General features: G+C 32.4%; 1 protein-coding gene across 1 annotated transcript in view; it reads left to right on the top strand.

Moving 5' to 3' along the window:
• The window catches only part of LOC109595490 (205 kDa microtubule-associated protein-like), a 128,188-nt gene that overhangs the window by 84,541 nt on the left and 17,599 nt on the right, over positions 1-26,048 (top strand). The window contains exon 8 of the mRNA XM_020010841.2: positions 21,628-22,230. Within this exon, the coding sequence (XP_019866400.2) occupies positions 21,628-22,230 (603 nt within the window). The remainder of the gene's footprint in view (positions 1-21,627; positions 22,231-26,048) is intronic.

Genomic DNA, 26,048 nt, shown 5'->3' with positions numbered 1-26,048 from the left:
ATCCCGAGACCGGCACCTGTATTGTTAAATTACAATTACACCATATGGCACACGCCCAATGGAACTTGTTTTGCTGACGGAAATTCTAGAGCCATTTTCACACACACTCCATATGTTTGGTTCAGGAAGAAAAAAAAGATGAGCTCCCCGGTCGTAACTTCCGTTACTTACTTAATGAATTATGAAACGTCTTAATAAACACGATAATCTTATACAACAACAAGAGCGGCTGTCCATCTCGGCGATCGCTGCACGTTCAGACTTTCGCTGTTCACGATGGAATTCACGCTGACGAACGCCCTTGGTTCGAGTAATTGACCCGCAAACCAACTTCGTAATTATCTTTAATCATTATTTTTATTACTATTTTAGCATCGTGAGTCACTGGTTTCGTTTCGAAAAACCGTAAATCGTACAACGCTAACAACAACCGTTGCTACACATGGCTAACTCGACTGACAAGATGAGATGCTGCCTTCGTTATCGATAATTGTTATTTGTTGAGTTCAATAATAAAAAAAAATATGACAGACTTTTCCACGTACGTTGTTGGTTCCTTTCAAGTGCCATCGATTCATCAGAAACAATAGATGTAATGGGAAAAAATGGAAACAATGAACGCAGACACGTATTTACCGAGATTATCAGCGGAACAATGTGTCGTTTTTCCCACCCTATCCATAATCGTCGAAATTCATCTCGCATTACAAGACCGACAAGACCTAACGGACGTAGCTTGAAAAGGTCCAATAAATTCGTTCGGAAGCGGTTAGGACATCGTTTTTTGCCAGCAAAAACCGCCGTTCCGACGAGAGGATTTACGTCGAAACCACCTCTGTTATACGACCGTTGTCGCATTTTTGCAACAAGACGAAATACTGTTCCGACATTGTGAGGGAACTTGGTAATTTCAGTTGCGGGTTTCTCATTATGTTGGAAACGTACAATGGACTATGTAGGCTAAGTGTGTTCAGGAATGTATTTATGCGAGGCTCGAAAGGAAGGAACTGTCATAAGTGTAATGAGTTTATTGTTCCTTATTTTTGCCAGAGGAAATTGGATAAAATTAGAAAACTAGCTAACAATTTAACCGGCAAATTTAAGTTTATAAATAAAAACAGAAAAAATAAGTTAACTGATACAGCTCTGGAAACATTCGTTGTAGTTTGCCAAATACAGATATCAGTCAAAAATGACCTAAAACCTTTTTTATTATTTTTATTAATAGGTTTAAAATAATAGCTACAGATCTACAAAGATTTTTAAAGTAAATAATATTTGAACTATAATATTTCGTTAAAGTTTCTCAAATATCAATCATAAGTGGCCTATAATTTTTTTTATTAATAGGCTCAATAAACTGATTATTAGTAATATTTATTTTATTCATTAAAGTTTTCCTAATATAGATAATAATCAAAAGTAGTGGCCTGTAAACTTTTTTATTAATAAGTTTAAATTAACTGTTAAAACTGTACAAAATTTCTTATAGTTAATGAACTATTAATTTTATTCTTAAATGTTTTCAAAATGTAAATATCAATTAACAATAGCCTATAACTGTTTTACTAATAGGCCTAAATATGGCTGTACCAAGTTTCTTGAAGTGCATAATTTTTGAACTATTATCATTTTTACCAAAATTTGTCAAATTAGAATATCGATAAAAAATTGGCCTATACTTTTTATTAATAGGTTAAAATTGTTACAGTACAAAATTCATTAAGGTTAATAACTTTTGATCTATTAATTTTATTCGTTAAAGTTATTCAAACGTAGATATGAATTTAAAATGGTCTGTAACTTTTTTATTAAATTAACTGTTAAAACTGTACAAAGTTTTATATAGTTATTAGTTTTCTATCTATTAATTAGTTACGTATATATTTTCCACTTATAAGAATAAATAAGTATGTTTGTGAAACTCCTTATTTTTTTATTAAAAATCTTCCATTTATAAAAATATCCAATTATAAAAAATTGGCCTATAATTTTTATTAATAGGTTAAAATTAATACATTACAAATTTTATTAATGTTAATAATTTTTGATCTATTCAATTTATTCGTTAAAAATTTTCACGTAAATAATGCAGTACAAAATTCATTAATATTAATAATTTTTGATCTATTAATTTTATTCGTTTTTTCCAAATGTCGATAAAAATTTAAAATGTCCTTTAACTATTTTATTAATAGGCTTAAATAAATGGTTAAAACAGTACAAAATTTCTTCCAGTTAATAGTTTTTGATGTATTAATTTTTAAATTCAAAATGGCCTGTAACTTTTTTATTAATAGGTTTAAATTTACAAAGTTTCTTCTAGTTAATAGTTTTTGATCTATTAATTTGTTTCGTTTATGTTTTCTAATTATAAATATCAATCGAAAATGACCTATAATTTTCTTACTAATAGGTTTAAATTTACTGTTAAAGCTGTACTAAGTTTCTTGAAATCCTTATTTTTTTATTAAAATTTTCTAAATGTGAATATCGTTAAAAATTGGTCTATAACTTTTATTAATAGTAGAATTTGCTCTAACAATCGTACAAAGTTTCATAATGTTAATAGTCTATAAAAATGACGTATAACTTTTATTAGTTGTTACAGCTGTATATTAATAATAATTGAACTACATATTTTATTCGTTAAAGTCTCCAAAACTTTTTTTATTTAAATGTAGAAAGTTTCTTAGAGTCTAGTTTTTAAATTTCGATAAAAAATTGACCTATAATTTTTAATAAGTTAGAGTTAATTGTTAAAATCGTGCAAAATTGTTTAATGTTAATAGTTTTTAAGCTTTTGTTAAAGTTTTCTAGACCGAAATATCATAAATAAATAGCTTATACTTTTTTAATAGGCCATAATTAGAAAGTTTTTTTTTAACTTAATTTAATGTTAATTTGAATATGAATAGTTAGTTTTTTTATTAATAATAATAATAACATTAAAATTAATTTTTTTCATTAATTTATTTTTCCAGAAATTGATAAATTTTGAACTATTAATTTTCTCATCGAAAATGATTTATTTATTAACAAAAATTTTGAGAAATTTAATATCGAAATTATTTTATTATTTTCATTACCAATCGATTTGAAATGGAACAAGCGCAAATTATAAATTCCGTCCGACCGCAAATTCGTCATTTCATCGGATTCCCAGACCGAAATGCAAATTTCAACCGGAACCCGGAGCGAGAGGTGTGCACGTTTAATTTTTTAACGAGGAGCGGCGGGGGCGAGGCCCGACGAGCACCGAGGGGCGTCGCCCGCTCGTGTACCTCGTACACGATTAATTAATTAAAACAACATTATAACTAACACCGCGCATTCTCCGAGTCCTCTCTCGGCACCGTTCAACGGGCAAAACGCCTCTTTTGCGATATTTTTAAACGGCCCCGACGTCCTGTAATCATGCACGAACGAAATCACAAAGTGAACGTTTTTCCAACGGCTAATAAATCGAGTTTGAACTCTCGAAACCGCCGCCGAAGTTCATTAATAACCCCAAGGGCTGAACAGTTTTGCTCCACGTATTCTCACGGTCGCACGGCGGTGAAGAGCCGCCAATTAAACGCCGGGATTCGTTTAATCCCCGGGTCCGGGACGGGGTCCAATTAGGAGCTGCGAAGTCCCCGGTTTGTTTGAACGGTCGTTTCTAATGGAGTTATGGAGTTTTCCAGGACCGCTGAATAAGTGAAATCCGAGCAGGAACTGCAGAAAACCAGACGGTCTGGCTTATCATCGATGCAACACGATTAAAGCTTGATTGCTCACAATAGGATCTCGAGTCGTTTTATTTATGTTGCCGGACGAGTTTCGTAATATTTGCAAGAAATGTGGATCGATAAACTTAGTCAATCAAAAATGGAAATGGTCGTTAGGTTTAATTCCAACGTGTTCGTTCGAGGGGTTAATTAGTTGAGTTATTAAGCTAAAACTGGTGTCTCGCATACATAATACATGCATATTAAGTTATTAAATTCGATCCTTTTAATTCATTTAATCCGTTTGCAGAAATGTATATCCTGCTTTCGGTTACACGACTTCTTCGTGCAGCAAAAAAACCACGTGATGTACATTATTAAATTTCAGCCCTCCACTTCTAATTAATTCAGCCAAGCAACGTGATATTTCAGACGGGCCAATTTCATATAAAACATTAACAGCATAATCAGCACAGCCATTTGCACTGTTTTAGCTGGAAAACGACCAAAAAACCAGGCCGGAATATAAATGATCCTCTTCGGTGCAGTAAATTTTGACCGCACGTTGGGACGTTTGGATTAATTAATTTTTATAGTAACGTCTGCGAAAAGAGAACGAAAAGTGTTCATTAACCTCTTTCTTCGTTCGCGTGCCGCCGATTTTCTAGCGGTATTCGCTCTCTCATTGAAAGTTAATGCATCCATGATAATTATGAAAAACGATTTGCACATTTGATACGTGTCGAATCGTCTTTGTACGCCCAACCGTTTAACTGTGGCATCCTGCTTTCGGACGAAATTGCTTTCAACTCGTGCCAAATGTCTTCTGACAGCGGCCTTGGAAAAAACTAGAGACGCCTCGAGAAAGAGAGCCACGTAGTCACTGAGTTATATTACCATGGTAAACTTAAGAAACTGTCGTTGTTTTTTTGTGTCGTGGAATATTTTAAAAATTATAGGTTGTTATTGTCGAAAAATGTAAATTTCAATCTAAAATAGCCTATAATATTTTTATGATTACAGCTGTGCAAAGTTTCAATAACAGTTTATAAACTATTTTTTTTTTTCGTTTAAGTTTTCCAATTTCAAAATTTCAAAATTTTCAGTCATAAATAGTCTTATTAATAGGCTTAAATTAATTATTAAGTTCTCAGAAAGCAAATATTAATTAAGAATTGCCAATAATTTTGTTTATTAATAGGTTAAATTAACATTTCAAACTGCAAAAAATTCTTATAGTAAATAGTGTTTAAGTTATTCATTTTTTTCGTTAAAATTTATTAAAATGTAGATTATAATCAATGAAAAATAGTTTATTACAGCAGTACAAGTAATTAGTTTATGGCATTTTTTTTCTTTTTTGTTAAAATTCTAAAAAATACAAATATCGGTGAAATATGGTCTATATATTTTTTTATTAATAGGCTTAAATTGACTATAGCAGCAGTACAAGTCATTAGTTTATGGCAATTATTATTTTGTTTTGTCAAAGTTCTCAAAATTGAGATATCAAGGAAAAAGGACATATAATTTTTTTATTAATAGATTTAAATTAATTTGTTTCAATAAAGTTTATTAAAATATAGATTTCGGTAAATGAACCATAGCCTATAAATATTTTATTAATAGGCATAAATTAATTATTATAGCAGTGTCTTATAGTCAATAGTTTTTGACCATTTTTTTCGTTAATACAGTAATACAAGTTAATAATTTATATAGTTAGTATTTTTTTTGACTAAGTTCTCAGAATGCGAATATTAATTATATATTGCCAATAATTTTGTTTATTAATAGTTTAAATTAATATTTCAAACTGCAAAAAAATTCTTATAGTAAATAGTGTTTAGGTTATTCATTTTTTTCGTTAAAATTTATTAAAATGTAGATTATAATCAATGATACATTTTTTTGATTAATAGGCTTAAATTAATTATTACAGCACTACAAGTAATTAGTTTATGGCATTTTTTTCTTTTTTGTTAAAATTCTCAAAATACAAATATCAGTGAAAAATGGCCAATATATTTTTTATTAATAGGCTTAAATTGACTATAGCAGCAGTACAAGTCATTAGTTTATGGCAATTATTATTTTGTTTTGTCAAAGTTCTCAAAATGAAGATAACAAGGAAAAATGACATGTAATTTTTTTATTAATAGGTTTAAATTAATTTTTCCAGCTACAAAAAAAATTCTGCCAATGAATAGTGTTTAGGCTATTAATTTATTTCGATAAAGTTTGTTAAAATTTAAATTTTGGTAAATAAAACATAGCCTATAAATATTTTATTAATAGGCTTAAATTAATTATTATAGCAGTGTCTTATGACATTTTTTTCATTAATACAGTAGTACAAGTTAATAGTTTATATAGTTATTATTTTTTAGCTAAGTTCTCAGAATGCAAATATTAATTAAGAATTACCAATAATTTTGCTTATTTATAGGTTAAATTAACATTTCAAACTGCAAAAAAATTCTTATAGTAAATAGTGTTTAGGTTATTCATTTTTTTCCTTAAAATTTATTAAAATGTAGATTATAATCAATGAAAAATAGCCTACATTTTTTTTATTAATAGGCTTAAATTAATTATTACAGCAGTACAAGTCATTAGTTTATGGCTTTTTTTTCTTTTTTGTTGAAATTCTCAAAATACAAATATCAGTGAAAACTGACCTACATTTTTTTTATTAATAGGCTTAAATTGACTATAGCAGCAGTACAAGTTAGTTTATGACAGTTATTATTTTGCTTTGGCAAAGTTCTCAAAATGAAGATATCAAGGAAAAATGACCTTAATTTTTTTATTAATAGGTTTAAATTGATTTCTTTAGCTACAAAAAATTTCTGACAGTGAATAGTGTTTAGGCTATTAATTTATTTCGTTTGTTTCAATAATTGAAAAACTTCTTTAAATCTCTGACTGAATTTTGGAGTTCGTGGGAATTTCACCAATTTAATCTTCCTCTAGATTTACAAAAAGTAGTCGTAATAACATCAAAGAAACTTTTATAACCTGCCTAACATAATTCGTTGACTCAATGTACAAAGTTTTGATCAAAGAGCATCGCTTGCACCACGTGTGGGTCGTGATGCCATAAAAATTGTTGGGGAACGTGCATGAGGGTGGGTAACAGTACAATGGAGGGCTTGTCGTGCGTTCAATATATCAAAATTGACTTGCATCGAAATGATGCAGGCGGTATATTAACCTTACGCCATTAATCATTCCGCAACATCACCCCAGTCGACTTATCTGATTCAATTACTTCGACCAATTGACGATTCGAGTTCATGGCCTCTGGAAGTCTTCTCTAATGTACACCAAACGTAATCCATTTAAGTTTGTTTCGTAGATTTTTACTAATTACAAGATCAACAAACACCTGCAGGATGTGTTTTAGGTAGTTGTTTACGAAATGGTTTCTTCGAACGGTTTAATTAAATTTTACATTTTCTGCCTCATTTAATTAAACTGCGCCGTATTTCGACGTGTTTTGCAATGCTTTAACGGCCGTTTAGATACATGAAACCGATTCAGCAAATACATTGCAATATCATTTCAAAGGTGTTTCTTATAAAACGATTCCTTATTGTAGAATGTTAAACACGTGCTGTTCCGTTATATTATTTTTTTATGTACCATTTTATATGTTCTTTCCGTGGTGTATCTCAACACTGACTATCTGATACTTACATAATGTGTACAGCTTTTTTGCTTTTTCAAAATGAATTAACCGGCATGACTGTATAATTAAATAGTTACAGTAACCGGATTCCTAAACAATTTCGACAGAGGTGCAATTATTTTTCGTATTATACCATAATCTTGTGCGTCATTAATGGAGGATTTACTTTGGGACAAGGAAAATGTTCAATTTAGGGAGATTAACGCTCGTTCTGAAATATGCATGAAAGCTTGACGTTTTAAACGAAAAACCTCTCTGGTAAAAGTACCGGATTATTCTTTAAAAAAGTTGGTCCCTGTTCTTATTGTTTCTTTCAGGTTTATGATGTATTTCGTTGTCTCACAAGGAAAATTGCCTGTTTCCATTTTTAGAATCTTTTACGTAAGATAAAAATCTCTTTATTCTTATTTTTAATTTTGCTTTTAATAATGTTAAACATTACAAAAATTCGATAAAGACATATTTCATGAAAAAAGCAAACTGTGACTAAGATTTCTTAATTTTTCGTTAGTAATAAGTTTCTAAATTTCATGAAAAAATAAATTCTTAATAATGTTTCTAAATTTGTTGGCTAATCACTCAAAAAGTTCGACAAAGACGTATTTTATGAAGAAAATAATATTTTTTATTAATAATCTGATTCCAAAATTTGCCTTTAAGAATGTTGAACATTGAAAGAGTTCGATAAAGACGTATTTCATGAAAAAGCAAACTCTTAATAATTTTCTTATTATTTTTTATTAATTGTCTGTTTCTAAATTTGCCTAATATTCTTAAAGGAAAAAGTTGGGTAAAGACATATTTCATAAAAAACAAAACTGACTAAAATTTCTTAATTTTTTATTAGTAATCTGTTTCTAAATTTGTTTTTTTGTAATGTTAATTACTGAGAAAGTTGGATGAAGACGTAGTTCATGAAAAAACAAACTTTTAATAATGATAAACATTGAAAGAGTTCCATAAAGATGTATTTCATGAAAAAAAAAAACAAACACAGGCTAAGATTTCTTAATTTTTTATTAGTAATCTGTTTCTAAATGGGCTTTTTATAATGTTAATCACTGAAAATGTTTGACAAAATGGTATTTCATGAAAAAACAAACTCTGACTAAGATTTTTTAATTTTTTATTAGTAATCTGTTCCCAAGTTTATTTTTTTAATCACTGAAAAAGTTCGATAAAGATGTATTTCAGGAAAAAAATTAAGTTAAAACAAGTTGAATAAAGATATACCTCAAGAAAAAACAAACTGTGACTAAGATTTTTTTTATTAGTATTTTGTTTCTAAATTTATTTTTTGAAAAGTTTGATAAAGACTTATTTCATAAAAGAAACTGTCAAAAAGATTTCTTATTTTATTATTAATCTGCCTCTATATTTAATTTTTATAATTTTAGACATTGAAAAAGTTCAGTGAAGTATTTTAAACAAATGAAAACAGAGTAAGTTCTTATTTTTTATTTATCATTTTGAGAAAGTTTTATAAAGATATATTTCATGAAAAAAATTAAGTTAAAATGTACAATTAAATTTCCTAATTTTTATGAGCAACCTGGTTTCTAAATTTGTTTTTTATAATGTTAACTTTCAGTTCAACTCAATAATATTTTTATATTTTTTTAATTATTTAATTTTATAATATGGTTTTTATTAATATCATAGAATATGTTTCTGACGAAATATTATTTATCACAATCAGACTTGTGGTTAATTCCAGACATCACATTAAGTAAAATGATGAACCGAAAATTCGACCACAGTTTCATAAAAGTTATTTTCCTGTTAATGGTCTTTGTAAAAGAGAATCGTACAAAGGCCAATTTTCTTGTTTCAATTGTATGCAATGCGAAATTAATTATTGTCGCCATTTAAGCGGAAACTCCAAGTGACTGAACACTACATTCGCCTACCAGCAAAAACAGGATGCGGACAATTCTATTTTTGCATTATGTAAGCCGAACGAAATTCGTCATAGCTATTCTCAGAATTTCTTACACTTATTTAGTTATTTTAGCGAACGACAAGCAATCCATTGTTTATCGACAATGAGGTAAAACGAACAATCAAACTCAAGTTCCATTTTCGTTTAAAATTTTTTATCGATGAAACTCGAAAACTCCAAAACACGACCGGAGGCGAAACAATTAGTCGGGGGACAAAAATCAACTTACGCCCATCGATTGGCCGCGCTAATTGAATCGAGTTTAAATTTGACATAATTAAGGCCCGAGGCCCGAACGTTCGGATTACAAATCGGAACTTTTCCACGCGAAAAAAGTAAATAATAAAAAAGCGGCAGACGACGGTAATGAACGTGCGGAAGGTCGCGTCTGGCGAAAACCGAGATAACGTCGGTTTCTTTTTTCCTCAAGTTTATTTAACGACTCGAACGTGAAAACCTAATTTTGCACGAAAACATTTCATAGACTTGCAGACTACGGGTGGTGTTTATGAGGCTGTTAAATCTTGCACATAACGATTAAGTTATGATGAATTTTAGTTGCGGTTTAATATTTTTAATTATTGACGTGTTAATTTGAACGTTATACCAGAATGTTAATTGGAAAAACCCGAATTCCTGATAAACGGCATAGATTATGTGACCGAGTCGAATTGGATGATAATCTCGCAGTTTTATGTTGAGTATTTTAATAAAATTGTCGAGTTCTATGACTCTTAAATAATAACGATTGTGGCGATTAATGTGCTAGATTATGAGCCTGGAGGGTACGCTAATGCCATTTCATCTAACTGTGGACCCGTTTCCGTTTATTAACAGTCCCCCCTAATTGCCTATCTGTGAATTTCAGTTATGTATTGGAAATGAACCCCGGCAAATCTCAATTAATATTTGGGAGTGTTTGGCGTACGGCAATCGAGGTGTCTTGGCAATTTAATTACACTCGGAAACTAACTTTTTTTTAATTTCCTGAATAAAAGTTTATTGTTGGTTCAGCATTTTTATCATTTTAGTGCTTCAACGTGCCTTTTGAAAGCAGCCTCTGGGAAATCCCCAATACAATTATAAAATCACTTTAACTCTCTTCACACATTATAATTGAAATATCTTAAAAATGGCTGCGATATTCAAAATTAATTAAGAGTACTTTTTTCTTCTAAATTGTATGAAGAACATGTAAAGCTTAATAGTTTTAAAAAATATTCAATGGTGCAAAAAATAGAGTGAGATAAATTAGAAAATTCCCAGAATCTTGTACTACTAATGATTAAATAATTATAATAAGCAAAAAACCTCTAGTAAATAATAAAGTAATAATTTAAATTCACAGAGAGTAGTAAAGTAAAAAGTTTCTATAATTTTGTCCATTGAAAAATAAAAAGTAAGTAATTTTTTAAAGATTGACCACTTTCACAGTACACAAAACAATAAAAAAAAATAAACAATAAGGGTATAAGCATCCAATTCAAATAGTGCAGCCATATTTTTAATATATTTTAATAAGTTGCTATAATTAAGGCCACTACTGTACATTTAATATACCAATATACAAATAATAGAATAAATATAATTGGTTTGAAGTTTGAAACCTGCAGTCAAATCGTGGAATTTAAATTTAATCCTTATAAGGATAAAGTGCAAATTGTTGTTAGTCTACCGTAAGAAATAATTAATTTACCTTCTAAATTGTACGAAGAACATAAAAAACTTATAAGTTCTAAAAAATATTCAATGGTGCAGAAAATAGAGTGAGAAAAATTGGAAAATACCCAGAATCTAGTATGTATTTGACTAATGATTAAATAGTTATAATAAGCAAAAAACCTCTAGTAAATAATAAAGTAATAATTTAAATTCACAGAGTAGTAGTAAAGTAAAAAGTTTCTATAACTTTGTCCATTGAAAAATACAAAGTAAGCAATTTTTTAAAGCTTGACCACTTTTTCAGTAGACACAACAATAACAAAAAAATAAACAATAAGGGTATAAGCATCCAATTCAAATAGTTCAGCCCATATTTTTAATATATTTTAATAAGTTGCTATAATAAAGGCCACTACTGTACATTTATTATAACAATATACAAATAATAGAATAAATATAATTGGTTTGGAGTTTGAAACCCGCAGTCAAATCGTGGAATTTAAATTTAATCCTTATAAGGATAAAGTGCGAATTGTTGTTAGTCTACCATAAGAAATAATTAATTTACCTTCTGGAATGTATTGACAAAACGTTGAACGCCTCTTTACATATTGCAGCAGCAATAATTTTACATCGATGCGACCTATTTATTAGTTTAAACAGGATTTGCTCGTTTACAGAATAGTCATTTCATCCATAAATAGGTTTATCATAATATTTTAACATATTTAAACCATTTACACTCGCACTATATTTAGACAATGTTTCTATAATAAGAATGTTACATGCGAGAAATGTAATAAACAGATTAGTTTCACTTCCCGTATAATTTTAGAGTTAAGTTGTTTATAAATTACTACTAAGGATATATTACAAGACACCATTATCTCATAATGTTCGAGAACGTGGTAGTATTTTGAAATTTGCTATGTTGTTAACTTTTATTACTTTTTTTTCTTTTATTACAAGCTACGCACAAATGGGAAAATTATTTAAATTTTTCTTATTAAAGTTTGATTACAGTGCAGATTTTACAAAAATAAAATAGAACTACAAATGCACAAATACTATAATGCATTTTTTCTAAGCTTATCTCTTCTATAATTAATTTCTTATGAAAAGTTTTTTTCCTACTTAAGTTCGAATCTCTTCTATAGTTATTGTATAATTTATGTTATAATACTAAATAAAACTAATAAATAAAGAAGTATTACTACAATAAAAAATTAGTATTTTTAAATTTTCGAGTTATCTAAAGAATATAAAAAATAATAATCTAAAGAATATAAATAATCTAAAAAATCTAAAGAATCTAAAAAATCTAAAGAAACTAAAGAATCTAAAGAATTTAAAGAATCTAGAGAATCTAAAGAATCTAAAAAATCTAAAGAACCTAAATAATCTAAAGAATCTAAATAATCTAAAAAATCTATAGAATCTAAAGAATCTATAGAATCTAAAATTCTAAAGAATCTAAAGAATTTAAAAAATCTATAAGGTCTTATGAATCTAAAGAATCTATATTCAAAAGAAGGGTATGTTTAGGGGTTATTTTAATAAGCAAAATAATGCTTTACAACACTAACTAAATTATTACAGGGTGTTTAGTCTTTCTTATCTAAAGTTTTTTAAATTGATTCAAAGATCATATTATTTTTTTAATACTTAATTAATGAAATAAACATCATACCTGAATTTCTTGTTATTACTTTGTATTAAACTTCTTTGTATAAATGTTATGACTAACTCTCCCCACTTTTACGATCCTTATAAATACACGCATTAACGTTACACGCATTTCATGTACAAAAAAGAAAGGACAAAGATATAAATAAATTGTTGGCCGGAGCCAAGAAGACTTGTACGACGTCTAGCGCGACCATCAGCGGGCCGTTATATCGCACTGATTTATGTCCTACGCATTCTTGTGCGGAGCGTTCCGAATGCCTAGCCTGGGTATTCCACAAACGAAAGGAAAAGTGCACTTTGACATCGGGCACTGTTTATTATGAGACGCCGTTCGTCTTTCTTTCCAACCGGGCTGCGGTGACAGGTAAATAGATGGTCCTGAACACGGGGCTATTTATAGTACGAGGACTTGGTCAAGTAATCAGCGTCGTTAAGGACGAGGGAAGAACGAGGCAAATTGCGGCTACCACTTCACAGATAACGAGCCTCAAGCCAAATGAAATTGCGGACGAGAAGCAAGCAGCAAGCTTTGTGTTGTCACGTGTGGTCTGCTTTAAACGAGACGTTTATCTATTATAAAAGATGATGGATGCGGTTCTTGATGAGCATTAACACACTCCAAATAACACGAGTGTTTGACAAGATGAGCAGCTACCGCAATTTAATGTTCATTAGCGGCTTGGATAATTTGAGCCTTCAATTTGAATGTTGGGGAAAATGGCGAATGCGCCGGTCACGCCTGCCAACAAATTACAGATTTATTTAGAAAAGATTGGAAAATCCTTTATGGATTTGTTTATGGTTAGCAAGCAACGTTTTTCATTCCTACACTCATGCATACGTAATGCTGCAAACATTGCATGTGTCTAATTCCCACAGTTGTTAACAAGACAATAAGTTGGAGCCGTGTCTGAACGTGAATTCAAATTGCTTTGTTGTCTGTAATAAACAAACTAAAATGTATCACTGTCGTCGGATTAGTGATGATGTCCCATTCGGCCATAAAATTCGATGTTAATGCGCCAGTAAGAATCCCAGTCGCAATTAGTGCCACAATGTAGTGCCGGGGGTTCGAAAATTCCGGATCTATTGCCGCTCACTTTCGGTAATTAAACACGAAACTCTAATTACATTAAGTCTCGGCCCGTCTGAAAAGATAACGGGGACGCTTTGGTGTGTCAGCGTAATTGAATTACTTTCGTTGCTGCGTGACGTACCGTTTTAATGACGTTTAATTAGGTTGCATGTAGGCAACATGTCATTTGTTGAGGTCACACTTTTTCAGCCATATGTCTCGACGGAAATCTGTACAAATTTTATATTATTGGGAGCAGTTTTCTGACCCGGCGTGGCAAAGAAGTTATTGCATTCATCTCGATGTGGTTTGTTGTTTTATTGGGGGAGGGTTTGTTTATACAGCCCGATTTTATTAACGCCTAATGGCACCGAAAATAAACATGTCCACATGACTGGCGATAATGTTGGTAAATTGCTGAAACGATTAAAATGAATGGGGTTACTGTTGATTAGTTCGATCGAGTGTCAAAGGAATAATCGTCGTTCCTTTTATAAAACACGTACGAAATAATTCTATTTAGTTTTTCTGTACAATTCAATTATTTTCTCGATTGTGGCCAGGTCGTAACTCGCATGATCTTCCACCGCATCAGTTACGAGACAACTGGAGCATTACGACCGAGTCCGTCTGTGAGACAGCTGCAGGATAACATGCTCATTTTGTGCGATGATCTGTCTTCACCGGGCATTACGCTTTATCTAGTCGGTCTAAATAATTGTCTGGACGAAATGAAACCGCCCAGAAACTCAACTCTGTTATTTGTACTGGTGGATCACCACGTTCGCAATAAATTTTATGAGAGAATCTATTTTCGTTTTTGTTCTCCATCGTTTGGTTCTTGGAAAATGATCATTTTTATTGTCTTGTTGAGAAAAATTCATCATCTTGTCCAATTAAATAATTAAAAACACCTTACTTATTCGTTTATTGTATACAAAGATTTATTTTATTTCACCAATTTAGGTTTAGACATGTATGGTTTTAGTTTTTCTATATTATCGTTTTGTTTAAAAAGAAATTAAATTTTAGTCTGAAGTTAAATATTTCAGAATATTTTTAATTATTCATTATTATTTTTAAATACGAAAATAAGCCAATTTGAGAATTACAATAAAGTACCTTTATTCTATTTCAACAGTTGTGTTTTGTTCTTATTCTTAGTTTAACTGAATTAGAGAGAACAATTTGTACAGAAACTTGACTCGAATTACAAGTGTTTTGGATGATTCATCATTTTTGACAATTAAATATGACTTAAAAGGTCATGTTCAATATTAATAACAACAGACTTATTCATACTTATATGTATAAACCCTGTACATTCCATTCCAATCATTTAAAAGTGTGTTTCATATTTAAAAACTTGTTGCCTTAATCATTAACTGATTCAGTTTGAAAAGAAATTCAACTTTCTTCTATTTTATCTTTTATATTTAACTATTTCGTTCTTAAAAAAATTTGATATATCAGTAAGAAAATGTATTGCCAAAATTAGAAATTTTATTCACAGTAGCAACAGCATTTTAGAAGTGTTTTAGGTGATTCATCATTTTTGACTCTTAAATAAGTCTAAGAGGTCAATTTCAGTGTTAATTATTCGTACTTATTCATATATTGTGTGAAAAACCTCCGCATTCCATATCAAAAATTTAGAAGTGTTTTGTATTTAAAAACTTCTTGTCTTGGTCATTATCTGACTTAGGACTTCTTAAAATGTTCAATTTTAATATGTTAATGATAAAATATATTGCCAGAAAATGTGCTCGCAGAAAATTGTTTATTTTAGGTGTGTTTTGGATAATTCCTCATCTTAGTCAGTCAGTCATTCCCATACGAGTGTATTCAAGTTATTCTGTTCCAACAATTTAAGAATGTGTTTTGAATTTAGGCACTTGTTATATTGTTCATAAGATTTATCACAACATTTACCATTAACTATTAAATAAAGAAACAAAGTTACGAATTGGGATGTATCGAAGGGTATGTAATTTACTTCACAAATCGAAATGAGTGTCTGTTATTAGTCGCGTTCTCCGGTTGCACTTTGGGATTCGTCTCGTAATTCTCTCAGGTCCCCGAGCTGCGGTTTAGCTCGTTCGCAATCCGTTCGTTCAATGCGCAAACGGAAAAACGGAACATATTGTCTTGCCGGGAGCAGTCGAGTGGGTTTTTGGGCGAGTGGGGCGGGCGAAAGCGGCGGAATTGGCGGTGCGATGCGCCTGTTGCCACCTGCAGATCGTCTGCAGCCAACGGTGACTGGCTGGGGGTTCATCGAACCGATGCACTTTCCGGCTGTTGCTCGGCTGCGTCTGTGCGCCGCTTTCGATGCCCGGCGTCGCCGACGTCCCGCCACCATCCGGCCCCGTGTCGACGTCGCGTATTCCAGGGCGGTTTATTATCCAGTCTGTGGCACAATGGCACACAATTTTGCACCGGCGGCTCCGCTTTCGGAAGCGGGTGGTGGATTTGATGGGTTCCCTCGTAAAACCAAGCTGCGTCTTAGGATGTAGGCCGTAATTCAGGCTGACACCTCTTTGAGGTGTAATTTAAATTATTAATGGCCTTGTTTGCTGTACATGTGGTTTGATGCAGTGGTAATCAGAATGCAAATGAACAGTTTGAGGAGCGCTGCTCTAGTTACATGGAGCAATTATCTCGAAGTAGTATACGGAGCGACCGAGACATTATCTTGTCCGGTGCATTCGTCTTTCGCATAATTGACGCACGTAACTCTCGGGCCCGTCATTAATTGAGAGTTGTGACCAGTGTGGCCGTTTCGGAAACGGACTTTCTGGGGTCTAAGACCATTTTGGAGTACTCGTTTTCGTATATACGTTCGGCACGCATCGGTTTCCGAATTGAAACACGACTGCTGTTGAACCGCTTGCAGTTATTTATGACCTGTTTTTTTGTTGAAGTTTTGTGTATTCAGTCGCAAAGCGTATTAAATAAGAACAAGCGGGCTCGCATAAATTATCCCCAAATTTACATTTATCTGTATTTTAGTAAGAAACAATTTTGTGTGACCATCTCAACGCAATAATTGTAGAACAAACACTTTTGTAAATTTAAAAATTTTTGAGTAGTAGTATATATTATTATAAAATTATTATTTATACATTTACATCGTATTATATACAATACATTTTGTGCATTTATATATAGTCCGAGCCATTTTTCATAATTTAAAATGTTTCGCGTATTATGCAAAAAATGTATTATGTTTATAAAAATTATACTTATTGAAAAGTACAACATATGTGTATTGAATTTAAATATTAAAAATTAAACATTTATTTTACTTCTCTTGATAATTCTGGAATGAAAAGGGAAGGGAAAAAGTAGCCGCAGGTTGGCCACATCTGCTATATATTAATAAAATCATAAATATCTTAGTTTTTGTCAATAGAATTAATTTTAGTTCATAACAGATTAGGAAAAAATAAAGAATTATTTTTCTAATTTTTATTTTTTTTATAAATAGGGTTATTTTATTTAATGTATGACTACCTGAGATAATCATTTAGAAAAACTAAGTTAATTAAGTCAATCTCTAATTTTTTCAAGAAGTGAAGATTAAACAAATGTTTACAAAAATATGAAATACTTATTATATAATCGATAGGAATTTTTTGAACCGCAATTGATCCTTTGTTACGTATACCTGGGTTTCAAGGCCTACATTTTTTTTTTTGGGGTTCTGGGCGGAGCTTGGCGAGAGCGGGTCTTAAAGAATTTTGTTTGGAAAATGGTAATGTCATTCTGCAGCCATTTTTTTTTCATATTAAAAAATAATTTTAAACTTTTTGTAACAATAAAAATATTTCTAAACTTTTGTGAATGAAAAATATTTCCATTTCATCGATAAGTTCTATTGCCCTTTTTTATACATCTTACACCTTAAATGTACGTCGTTAAAGTTTAATTGGTCTGATATCATGCTATGTAAAAAAAATTGGATTAGAACAAAGTATATTTTTATTTTAATACAATTTTAATTTATGCACTATTTTTTTTAATAATTTTAATATGTGGTAGAATAGAAATCATAAATAAAATATTTTAAAAAAATAGGGGGATAGTTGGGGAGACTGGTAAACCATTGTACCATCCGTACTTTTTGTTGGTACTTATTTGTACCAACTGTTCGGTAAAAATCATACAATTCAGCAAATTGTGAATTTATTTTATTGTACACTTCAAACTTATGTGGTACCTATGTGGATCAATTGTACCGAAAGGGTTAACCAATCGGTTTATTTTTTTTGTAATAAACTGTCAGCATTCGGGTTCGGTAATGTAATCGAATCACATTAATGAAGAGTAAATTACTGAAATAAACATTATTCTTTTCATTCCTTAGAATTAAAATGTGTTTCTGTCTTTCATCTAAATTCTGTTTGTCATATGTTGTACTATTTTTTGAGTAATATGCTTAGGAGGATTTTATATTTAAGTAATTCTTTAATAAAATAACACAAACCAGATCAGCCCTTTGAAAATAATAGCCACTCGTGCTAGAGAAATGTCAGGAAATAATTACAACAAACGTCGACCTATAACCGTTACATTACTTACATACAACTTTTAAACTCTTCGATGACAATATCTACCATTCAATATTTTAGATAAATCAGTTTAACATTATCGATAATTTTCCCCGAAAAGTCATCATTGTTAAAATGTGCAAAATCGCTTTTAGAAGATGCGAAATGAAAATGAAATGATTTGACTGATTTATTTTTCATTGTTCTTTGGAATTTACAAACAAATTCTTTAGGATGTATAGAATTTTCACCATAGTGATTATTTTCTATATATTTACGGTCATATTTGTATTATTAAGTCGAGATGTTCAAATGTCGCAGAATCAAGACAAGTAACATTTCTATGAAATTCGAGTAAATTAATCTTTTTTTCCTTTTGCTGAAAATAACTTAGGTATATAATTTAATAATAATAATTTCATTTAACTCAGGTAGACTTTTTTATCAGGAAAAATAATAAAACTAAATTGGTCAGTCAGTTTTCGCTCAGTTTATTTTACTCTAGGTGTAATTTATGTGTATTTTCTGTTTTGCTTGACATATTTTAAATAAGACACAACGTTGGCCAAGCACTCGATAACTTGATGTTGTTACGTTACATTTTTTATTAATTACTAATCTAGTCGTTGCAAGCTTCTTAAAAAATGTGGCCTTCCATTCGGAGTAATGTTCACTGCCAAATAGCTACAGTGGCATTTATTTGCAGGGAGTTTCTAAGAGAAGGGCAGTTTAATTATGTTAAGACCGCCTTGTAAGTTTTCTACAATACTAGATAATTCTTCCTACCATCATTTTTACATTATCGGTGAACTAAAAGGAAATATTGGCAAGCGGAATATGGTGTTAGAAAAGTGATTGTACAAACAAACTATCCGTTATGCTATCAAATTTTATTAATGTCAATAGTTCAGTTCGTATCTTCATCATCAGGAATGTCAACCCCAGTTGTCGTTGTACTGGGTTGTTTAAATCATCAATCTGTAGTCAAAATTTAATATTACACTTTTTCGTAAGTTCTTAAGATGTTTTTATATAACATTAAAAATTTTATTCCACATGGACGCATATCTTGTCTTGTCATGTTCTCTATGTGCCACCAGATTCTGCAAAGAATTTGTTTGTGACCGTTGTTTGAATATCTATATTAATTAGGGTTTAAAGATCGACATTGACTGAAATTATTAATTATTACACTCATTTCGGCATACTCTCATGTATATTACATTTCGTCAAAAATACTTCGTCTTCGTTGCTGTTTATCATTTATATAATACGATGAAGTCAATATCGTTCACAATTTATTTTACATACATAATACATGAAAGAAAATTCTCATACTTTATATTTAAAAATATGAATATTGTCCACTTTAATTTGAACTTTACTGCTTATTGTTTAGTTGTTTATCAACAATTCCACATGCAATTTCTTTGTGTGTGATTCTGTACACCACTTTATATGACTCACAAACTATGAAAAAAATATTAATTCGGATCTTTCTCAATGTAACATTGAACTCATTAGCGTGCTTTTTATTAATGTTAGGTATAATAGTCTGATTTACCTCTTTTATGTGTTGTCCAGTATTAATTGATAGGGCCTAGTAGGTAGTTTTCATAGACAATTTTTTTTTTTAAATATAAATAACTATTTTATGGGAAGTTTTTAATTGTTACGATAACATACCAATCTTGAATACTGCGGAACAATTTGTTTGTCAGAAGTATTCGAAGAAATGAAGAAAACGTACCACCGAATGAGAATGATGCTACTTCATGACAATGTGAGTTCTCACACAACTGAGTTTTTGAACACACAAAACATCACACGGAATATTCTCCGGATAGCTTGTACCATGTTGGAGCAATGGTGGCAAAAGTGCTTTGGAAATTAATTCACATAAAAAATTGTGTTAATCTTCATGGAGAATATTTTGAAAAACACGAAACGATTAAAATTTGTTTATATACATGTATTTCAAAAGTGATCGAACATCCATATGTGAGAGCTTTTGTATCTTCTTACATACTTAGTTAACATATTTGTTCAATACTTTGATAGTATTTTTACTGTGTTTATATTAATTGATGTATTTGTAATATGAATATTCCGAATACAAAATTATATGTAATGTAATAAGAAAGTTTTATCATTAAATTAAATACCATGTAAGGAGTTAGTTTTAATTCTAGTATTAAGGTACCTATTAATATTATTTTGTTTTACTGCTACTATGTATAATTTCTGCATTTTCTTAAATATCTCTAAACCTATAAATTAAATATGTATATATAAATTAACGAACGTTATTAAATTAATTAATTTGTTCTTTACATGAATAAATTGTAAAGCACTTAAATTTGACTGTTACTGTGTACAATCATTTTTGTTAACGCATAATTGATAAATATAAATTAACGGACGTTTAATGGATATTATCTTCTTAAAACAAAATTTTTATTAAGAATAATTCAAACAATTCTTTCAGACTTTAAAACTAAGTCTGATTAATAGAAAAACGACGGTGAATTTCGCGAATTATATATTATTTACTAATTTCAAATTATATATGAACCGCAATGTTGGAGATTCGAACCGAATTTCATATATTCAAGTTTGTGTAACGCTTGCTATAAAACATTTTTTTACTTCGCGGCTAATGTAAACATAAGCAGGTCCCCTCCAGTAATGACCCGAACCCGGGGAACCGAATCTTGCCGAGTCCAAAGCCACCGAACTTGTCTAACGAAAATATAAAGTTCGCAGAAAGCCCGTTTCCGAAACGGCCACACTGGTTGTGACCACATGTCAGTCGTTGATTCTGACAAATGGCGTCGTATTACACGGATAATTTAAACACGGCGAATAACAGGATTATTTATTTTCCTGCGTACCACATAAACACATAGCAGCGGAGCGCCGTCCTACGGTCTGATTTATGTTTTCATCAATGGCTCGTCTTATGTGCTAGCGTGTGTGGCATGAACATCCCGAGAATCATGGTCTTGCAAAAACATAATGTCCTCGTTGTTGGCATTTAATGAAAAACTGTTTATTTATTATTTACAAGGTGTCTAGAAGACAACCGTTGGAGCTTATCCAAATTAATAATGGGACGCAACAGATGCACCCCTTAAATAATCATTTAATGTACGTCGTAATTGAGGATATTTGACGTTAATGACAGCAATAAAACGTGGTCATAATTATTTTATGAATCTGCAAACAATTTCGTAACTTAAAAAAACAACATTAGTAATTCGCACGTCCATAAAATTTTAAATCATCTTGTTGATTTGTTACAGACGACACCGAACGAATCGGCAAGCACCTGGTCCAGCTAGCGAAGCAGGAGGGTTCCGTCGACAACATCAGCGTGATAGTCGTGTTCCTGAAGGATCCGGCGAAGATAGTGGCGGACGCCCACCGGGCAAACCACAACGGCTCAAAGGTCACGATGGACGCGAGCTTGGACAATGCCAACAACCCATTCACGAACTCGAACGGCACCGCCGCCGACAACGTGCTGAAGAGCGACGATCTCCTGCTCCAGCTAACCGGCAACTACAAACAGAACGGCACCGATCTGTCGCCGACGCCCGGCTTCTTCAACATGGACAATTCGAACGGCAAACGGCCCGGATTCGACGACGACGACTTCGGACCCGAGACGGATGTGGACGCCGTCGACGACGTGGCCATGTCGCCGGCCGAGGAGGAGAAGATTTTGGGCGAAATCAACAAGGAGTACTCGAACATGATCAACAATCCGGATGAGATGAACAAGTTCGCGGAGCAACACCAGATCAACCTGGGACTGGTCCACGACATGCAGAACATGCAGAAGGATGAGTTCGACGTCATCGCCAACGCCAGGGAGGAGACACCCACCCCTCCCGCTGATGCTGGTAAGTACCCTTTGTTCTGTTGGGAGTTTCCAATGAATGAATTGCGTATTTCGGGATTATGTGATCTAATACTGACACATTTCGTGGGCCTTGGAACGGTTGCCAAGATCAACAGACTGCGGCAACTTAAACAATATTAACATGTGGAAAAATTTGAAACCAATTTGTTTCTAAGAAAACCCATTAATTTCGTGTTTGATTTCGTTCTGGTGTTGTGCTGAAGCTAGACGTTCAACGAGTGGCTCATGCATTTATAAATTAAAGCCTCGTCGCTATGAAATTTAATATCTGCCATCTACTAAACTCTTCAACTGCGGAGGTCCGCTCTTTATGCATCACCTACTTGAAACATCTCGTCTACGTTCACCACTTTGATCTATAAACAGCGAGACGGACGACTGAAAGTAATTCCAATAGAATTTTATGTACATTCTAGCGAACCAGTTTTATATGCCACTTATCTTCCTTGCAGCGTTATTTAGACGTTAACCTTTCATTTTCGACACAATCGCTTATGTTTTTATTATATCTGGATCATAAAAATTGCGTTTGCCACGCGACTAAGCCGCGGGGATGATCAATTGCTCGAAAAAAACTTGTGAATGGTGGGAAACTCCTGACACCCTCACGTTGAGGGTTATAAAAATATCATTCACAATGGAGGGTTTTGTTTTCGCAACTGCACGTCTGATTAGTGTTTTTATTTCCATTTTGTGTTTGTGTTATGTAGTCATTAAAACGTTCCACCCTCCATTTTGTTATAAATCAGTTTTATCGCTGACACAATTATACCATAGTTTTGAAACTGTTTCACTGATAAATAACAAACTGTAACTTTTCTTTCATTCTACCACCCAAACAGATCAGCAAAGTTAGCATTGACAACACTTATTTATCGACACCATTCTCTAACAAATGGTCTCGAATATGGAACGAGCCCATATTAAAAAGCGATAACGGAGATACTTTCGTAACAGATTGCCAATATATTCAGTATTATCTACAAGTGTTCTGGCAATAGATCCGACTCTATCGGGTTATTATCGGAGGTCGCTCTTTGTTTCGCTTGTTTTTATTGCATAGTCCGTTCCGTTGGAGCATAATTCAATGAAGCCGTTCAAAGAACTGTATCAATTCGATGTGAATATGTGAATGCTCCCAGAAGAGCGCACGGAAATTGAGAATCAATAACCCAACAAGAGTAAAATTATATTTTGATGTAAAACTTCGTTTATTTATTATTTTATGTCTTTGATGTAGCAGGAAATTGAAGTTATATTTTTAAATCCTCCTTAAGCCGTCGCAATGGGAAATATGTTCTTGGTTCTTTTTTCAACCGTATTTTATTCCTTCCATTCAATTCATCGTTCTGCAAAGAAAAGTCGTGCATATCTGGTTACTCTTCGGATGAACGATTCAAATAACATGTTTTTATTTCACTTTTCCCGAGACTTGTTGACGGCGTCCAATTTTCGTATCTCAACGGAGAAATCCTTTCAATCCCCGGTAATCGAGTGCGGAGCGTGGCCCCGGAGGGCTCCGGTCCACCCCTGGATGAAGCCGGGAGGCGCGTCTCGGTCGACTGTCGGCGGCGTCGTCGCCATGGCAACTGCCAATCAAGCCTCAAAGGACCGCCGTCGCGCTATGGACCAATTATTGCTGGCCATTGTATGACGAGTGGGAAAGTACCGATTTCCATTGTCTGAACAATAAAACTTCAATGTTCATCAGGATGAAGTGCCGGACTAAATATAACGACGGCTATTCCCGTCTCCGGGTGACATATAACCAACGCGTTTAATTCAAGACCGACAAAAATAGAGTACAAGAAAAAGAGGAGCGGGGTACGATTTTAGATGCGGCCCTGTAACCCGTCCATAAAGTATGGAATTCATTCGAGTAATGCCTGAGTCGTTGAATTTCGACTGGCACTTACCAACAACTCTATAAATAAGCGTCAAAAGAACCAACCCGATTTACGCGGCACTCAATCACTTCAGAAGTTCAGCCGGCGACGATCAGACATCTTCCAAATAGAGAGCGAGAGAACGCACCGTCCCGCAACCACTCCTCAAGTGAAGATTGATAATCTCCGACCAGTTCCACGGTCGTTTATCTTATTGTTTAGCTGTGAGGGTGGTGCAAACGGCGTTTAATTCGCGACGAAAGATAATACGTATTCCCGGCTGGTTTTTTGACGTCAGTTGTTAACTGCCTGTCCCTCAAAACCCACGTGGTGGTTCCCAGACGGCGTTATAAATTCGTGGCCGTCCACGTACGCCATTCCACGTCCCGTGTACACCTCCGTATCTCTCAATTAATTAGACACATCTGTTGAACGAATGGTGCTTTAATTAGTGCCCCAGCGACCGACGTTTAATTGTTGCCTGGGAATTGTTAGTTAAGGTCGCATTCTTCATACACTAGCACACTTCCATACAGGTAGATCATTGTATGGACGCATCGGTCCCCCGGGTTATCCTCATTTAATTAACGAGTTGGGGAAACTGAACAAAACGGCCAGACATGTGTTTGTGCGACACATCAAATTATCCTCTGATACAATTATAATTGAGCGTGTTTGTTTTAAATCAACGAGCTAATTCAATATCCATAACCCGTCCGCGTGAATAATTCAACGTTCAATAATTAATCGCCTGGCAAAATAAACACGGAATCACATAAATTTATTAATCTTCAATGGAGAAGTGGATTTTTCGACCCGTGCAGCTGGCGAACGGGAGAGAGAGCCTCCCTCTGTGCGAATTCATCAAGATTAGCGACTCTATTAATTTGCGGTAAGTGCGGCGGCAAATGGTCGCAGTTCATGTGCGTTACCATCATAAATCACCGCTCCGATACCGAGACTTACGCCACCGTTCTGCCCCGGAGTTCACGACCCGCAGTGACCGAGAGAAGAGTGGCCAGTCGACTTGAAACAATTGGTTCTCTATATATAACAGTGTACATTTTATTTTTGCTACATCTCTTGCTATATCTGAAATCATTCGGATTTAGGTGATAATTCTTCCACAGAAAATTATTGTAAAATGCCTTTGGTACAATTGGTACAAAGGCTGGGAGATTTTCAATACAGAAATGGCACAAAACTAGGTTTTTTGATACCGCATCCTGAAATGAATTACCTTTACCTCTATATTAGAAGTGCTTATTCGAAAAATTCACCATCAAAACCATCAAAGTAGAAGTTTCACCACCTTTTTTCTTGAAACTCTTATTGACAGAAGTAAATTATTAGATATGGTGTGCTCTTGATACTCAATATAAAATTTTTATAACGAAACCTACATTAAAAAAATAGTTATCTCTATAAGAGAAGTGTTCTTTTAAATTCAAAGAAATTCAAATAATGTATTTTGAGGATTGATCCCAAAAACTATTTTCTGAGAAGGGATATAAAATAGACTTCTACAGATTATGTCTGTACCAAGTTATTACTCCCTATATATTTTCAAAACTATGTGTATATCTCTGAGTTTTAATAACAAAAATCTCCAAAAGTAGACCTGGTACAACACTTTCATAAATATTTTAGTTTTCCATCTTAATTTTACTTTGACCTACCAAAACCATAAAAATTCTGGTAGAACTAATTGGCAAAGGAAAATTAATAGAAATTCTTTACATTTTACAAACTATTTCTTGAAAAGTTGTTTGAAATAGAAATGTGAACAATATATCTTTACCAAGACACACACTACTTGTCATCTTTTTCCTTCTTCATTTACTACAGAAACATTTTCACAAAGTAATTTTTTGCTTTTTTATCAAAATTGCATCATCACAAATCTTCAAAA

The sequence above is a fragment of the Aethina tumida genome, chromosome 5 (genome assembly GCF_024364675.1).
Source record: "Aethina tumida isolate Nest 87 chromosome 5, icAetTumi1.1, whole genome shotgun sequence".
NCBI classification, from domain to species: domain Eukaryota; kingdom Metazoa; phylum Arthropoda; class Insecta; order Coleoptera; family Nitidulidae; genus Aethina; species Aethina tumida.
Note: the sequence above shows the minus strand (reverse complement) of the source record. Positions and strands in the feature narration are given on the sequence as shown.